The 5,325-nt window shown below is 36.5% G+C and overlaps 1 protein-coding gene across 1 annotated transcript; it reads right to left on the bottom strand.

The window, feature by feature from the left end:
- Window positions 1-1,268: 1,268 nt before the first annotated feature.
- LOC129272684 (toll-like receptor 3) lies at window positions 1,269-3,944 on the bottom strand. The gene has a single exon (XM_054909796.2). It carries the CDS (start codon window positions 3,942-3,944, stop codon window positions 1,269-1,271), a length of 2,676 nt encoding a protein of 891 aa, XP_054765771.2.
- Between the last annotated feature and the right edge of the window lie 1,381 nt (window positions 3,945-5,325).

Genomic DNA, 5,325 nt, shown 5'->3' with positions numbered 1-5,325 from the left:
ATCATGGTTTTCTTACTCGGACAACATTATAAAATGGTGCGGAGTTCGTCGTCATGAACGTGATCATGTTTTTCTTACTCGACAATGTTATAAAATGGTGCGGAGTTCATCATCATGAACGTTACCATGGTTTTGTTACTCGACAACATTATAAAATGGTGCGGAGTTCATCATCATGAACGTTACCATGGTTTTGTTACTCGACAACATTATAAAATGGTGCGTAGTTTATCATAATGAAAGTTATAATGGTTTTCTTACTCGACAACATGATAAAATGGTACGGAGTTCATCATCATGAACGTTATCATGGTTTTCTTACTCGACAACATTATAAAATGGTGCGGAGTTCATCATAATGAAAGTTATAATGGTTTTATTACTCGACAACATTATAAAATGGTGCGGAATTAATCATCATGAACGTTACCATGGTTTTCTTACTCGACAACATTATAAAATGGTGCGGAGTTCATCGTCACGAACGTTATCATGGTTTTGTTACTCGACAACATTATAAAATGGTGCGAAGTTCGTCGTCATGAACGTGATCATGTTTTTGTTACCCGACAATGTTATAAAATGGTGCGGAGTTCGTCGTCATGAAAGTGATCATGTTTTTCTTACTCGACAACAATATAAAAATGATGCGGACAACAATATACAAAATGGTGTACAACAATATACAACAATGTACAAAATGGTGCGGAGTTCATCGTCATGAACGTACCATGGTTTTGTTACTCGACAATATTATAAAATGGTGCGGAGTTCATCGTCATGAACGTTAGCCTGGTCTTCTTACTCAACAATGAATGCATTATTTTATTGGTGTTTGTGGAAGAATGATAATATCTTGATATCTATATTTCACATTGAGGAAATTTTTTATGTTATATAATTCAATAGTATGCCATTTATCTACTGGATGGAGTGAAATAATAATGATGGAATGATTGCCCTTACGAATATTGAAATCGGCTCTGACCACTTTCATGACTTTCCCAGAAATAGAACACTGAAGAAGAAACGAAGAAGTAGGAAGAAAAGAAGAAGAAAAGGAAGGGGAGGAGAAAGAGGAGAAGAAGAAGAAAAATAAGACGAAGGGGATGATGATGATAATGATAATGATGAAGAAGAAGAAGAAAAATACAGGCAGCTAGATTTTGATAGAAAAAAGACACCCGCATAATCGTAGCACTTGATGACCAGAGGCACATTATTTTCTTTCTTTATCGTTTTTGTAGTCAGTATGATAGTAAATAGTTTTACTCGGATGGGATTGCATTATTGCTCCTTAGATTTATGGTCAGCATCTTGATCAGTGTTTGCCAGAAGTACTCTTGAAACCTTTCATCCTCTTCCCAACCAAGGTATGGTTGGCGAACACTAAGATACAGCCTCACCAAGAATGGAAGCTCGTCGCCCGGAATATCCTCCAAGAAGATCACTACTACGTTCTCTAGCTGAGAGTCATTGACCTGATCCGCAGCGATCCGAAACTTGATAACAAACCAGTTGTCCTGGATAGCAGCTCTACTGACTAAAATAATTGTCTTGTAGCTATTTTCTACAGCGTAATCAACGGCTTCGTTGTAATGCATACCTATAGGAAGGTCATTATCGCCGAAGATATTTCTGTTGTGATCAGGAAGCATTTCTTCTAAGACTGGACGGAGGCGATCTCTTACCCACGCTTCGTCCTCTTCTGCAAACATCACGTTTAAATGAAATTCATACTGATCAAAGTCTCGAGCATCCTGGATCTGCCGATATCCAATGACTGCCAGTTTCATGAGGAACAACTTATATTTTAAGAACCATCGATAGTGATATGCAAAGGCCAAAACCATGAATATCCAAATTGTTACGATAGGTAGAGAGCAGTAAAGACCGATGTCTTGGACACACAATTCGGCTGGTTTAAATGACATCAATGGCTTTTCTTTGAGCTCTTCAAGAGAAGCAGGGGAACACCTAGTGTCATTTTCATTCAAAACTATGATGGACCCGGACAGCCAGACCGGAAGCCATTTTATATCACACGTGCATACAACCTCATTTTTCGAAATATCTATTGAATAGAGATGATCAAATAGGGGCGCAAAGGTACTACGATTAAATCCACTCAATCGATTTCCTTGAAGAGTCAGATTTCGAAGATTTGATGAATTCACAAAAAGATCACGATCAAGATATCTCAGTATGTTTTCCTCCAGGTGGATCATCGCTAGCTCTCCGGTATTTTCAAACAATCTACTTGGAAGCTCGTGCAAGCTATTACCCTGAAGATGTAAGTTCTTAAGACGTTGAAGACCTTCAAATGCCTTTGATTCAAGATAAGAGAGTTCACAATAGCTTAGATCCAATATTTGGAGATTCTGCAAATCTGTGAATAATCCAGCTTTCAGATATCTTAATGGGTTTTTCTTTACATCAAGAAGTTTTAGTCCCCTTAAACCTTGGAACACAGAAACCCAGTTTCCATCAATGCTATACCAAAGGTCCACAAGATCGTTATTTTCCAAGTATACATTTTCAAGAAATAATTTACTGTGATTAAAGAGCATTCCCAATTCACTCAAATAAATGAAGAAGTATTCTTCACAATCATTTGAAATGAAACTTTGTAGGTAGGGAGCATAGACCGTAATTATATCTAATCTTGTCTGGGATAAATCTAAACTCTGGAGGTTCCATAAACCTGTAGACGGGGCAATGAATACCTGTTCTAAATCTTCATTACCCTTCAAATCCAAAATTGTTAGATTATTCAACCCTTCAAAAGATTTCAAATGAATACTATGCAGTTTGTTAAATGCGAGGTACAGTTCTTGAAGATCAATATCCCACGTCACATTACCGTAGTAATCATTTATGTAATTAATCCAATTGGAATTCAGATGAAGTACACGTAATCCTTTCATTTTTGTAAAATCTTCGGGATGTATTTTTTTAATTTGACAATCATCAAGAATAAGGGTATGGACTAGCGGAAGTTCTAGGAATCCACTATTTGTGATGTTAGGGAAACTGTTGTGACTGAGATCAAGGATCTGAAGCTCCTTGTTTTGCAGAGGTTCAAAATAGCTTTGATCAATTTCCTCGATGCGGCTAGCTTGTATAACAAGCTCCTCGATTTCTGAGTTGGCAATGCCTATGAAGAAGGGTTTCCATTGTTCTGCAGAGACCTTATTTGAGCTGAAAGAGAATATCCTGGAGTGCAGGGAAGCAATAGTGTGTGGTTCAATCACCGAGATAGGTATCAAGTTCTGCTTCATAGACAGTGAATTTATCTCACAGTTAATGGCTAACGTGTCATCTGTAATATTCGCAATCCATGTGTTCTCCAAATTTATGTCCAGTTCAGGAGTCTTAGAACTACAGGTACTGAGGTGTATTCTGGATATAAAAGTTAAACCAAGGTTTAGTTTCCTCAGTTTAGGAAGCCAACTTAAAATGTCATTTGGGATGAGTTCTAAGAACATATTTTTATAGAGGCTTAAACTAACCAGGTTCTTAGATTTTTTAAACATGTCGGATCTTACCGTTTGTAGATGATTATTTCCTAGGTTTAGCATTTCAAGGTTCGGCATGGCGTAAAAACACCCAATAGCCATTTTTCTCAAATGATTAGAGTATAACGATAGAATTCTGAGACGACGGTACGGACTGAACGAGGAGTTTGAGAGGTATCGGATATGATTAGATGATAGGTCGAGGTCTTCCACATCAGGAATAAGGTCTTGTGGGACATCCTGGAGACCAAGTCCAACGCATGAGATATTCTTCATAGAAGAACCCAGTGAACAATTCACAGATGTGACGCCTGGATGGTCTGAGTGGTTGCCTCCCGATGTTTCATATTGGTAAGGCACATCTGCGAAAGCCCAGGCGGCCATGGACAGCACTGGAAGGAGCCCGATCAACCCCGATCCATCCATATTGCCAAAGGCAGTCTAGAATGAAAAAATATATTTTATTCAACGGTTTATGGAAAGCTCTTCTTTACCAAAAAAAATAAGGATTGTATCTCTTCATCATGTTCATGAAACGGCGAACAATGAACGAGAAATATAACAGATTAATTGCAGACAAGACGGATGCGAATCATTACACCCTGACAGCATTAAAATAAAGTGAATGCTTTTATAACGCAAGATGGTACTATTCAATTTACTTTTTTTTAATGAATAGAAATTGAATGTTGGCTATCATAACTCTGTCATTTAATAGAGAAATGATTTTCACTGAATGGAACCAACACTTGTTAATCCAAAGACATTTGAAGAAAAAAAACCATCGGAATTTCCCGCGGAAATTAGTGTGATTGAATTATTGAATATACCTATATGTTATCTATAAGAAGTTGCCCTTATCGGATGAAAGTCTTCAGGGTGTAAATGCGGCTAATTCATCAATACTTTGATATAAAAATGGCGACGATTAAACGAGTGAATATTACCTTTCTGTACTACCGAAGAGGGAAAGACTCCAATCGTACTGTAAGTCAGAGAAAATATTGAAGTGAAGTATTCGTAATTTCTCTTTTGATCAGAATTGATTGTTCCCGAGTGATAAGGCCTCAAACGTAAATGAAAAAAACATCACAATACAATGACAAGTTTGAGGACAGGGGAGGGGCTTAAGTGTCTTGATAATAATACTTCGTCATGTATACTGAGGTCTATAAGGTAGGCCACCCCTCTGTATCGACGCAAAATAATATCTTTTTATTGGGTAATATAGATATAAACTTCCCACCTCAGTCGAAAGTGTTTTGATTAATCAATTAATAATAATCAATCATAATCTGGTAGTCATATGCACTCTCATTACTAATTTTAGACCTAATCGAGACAAATACAAACAGTCTTCCACCATTGTACCAATTATCTTTTCACGATGATTATAAATGGGTCTGTGGTTTCGTTTTTTTTTTCTTTTAGTTATATTTTTTAGATATCTAATGATCCAAAACTGAAATAGTATTGAGATTAACTTTTTATCATGCCAAAACGAAGTAAATAATGGTCCTGAACTGTTTCTGTTCGACAATAATTTGCTTTCATAATACTGTGTTGCTGCAAAAGATATCGCAAATTGACAAACATCTATCAACGGCTGATTGGTTTTATTTGAGATTTTTATTCATTTCAGTACGATTATAATGAGTATTAATAAGATGAAAGTGGAAAGACGTTCCCCATCGATTTATCAAAGTTATGGTATTATAATGACTATACTGATATTATATATAATGCTTTTAATGAAAACAAAAGCGAAGAACTTCGGACTGTCATTGATCTTATTGAATCCATATAT

Source organism: Lytechinus pictus, chromosome 12, assembly GCF_037042905.1.
Source record: "Lytechinus pictus isolate F3 Inbred chromosome 12, Lp3.0, whole genome shotgun sequence".
In the NCBI taxonomy this organism is placed as follows: domain Eukaryota; kingdom Metazoa; phylum Echinodermata; class Echinoidea; order Temnopleuroida; family Toxopneustidae; genus Lytechinus; species Lytechinus pictus.
Note: the sequence above shows the minus strand (reverse complement) of the source record. Positions and strands in the feature narration are given on the sequence as shown.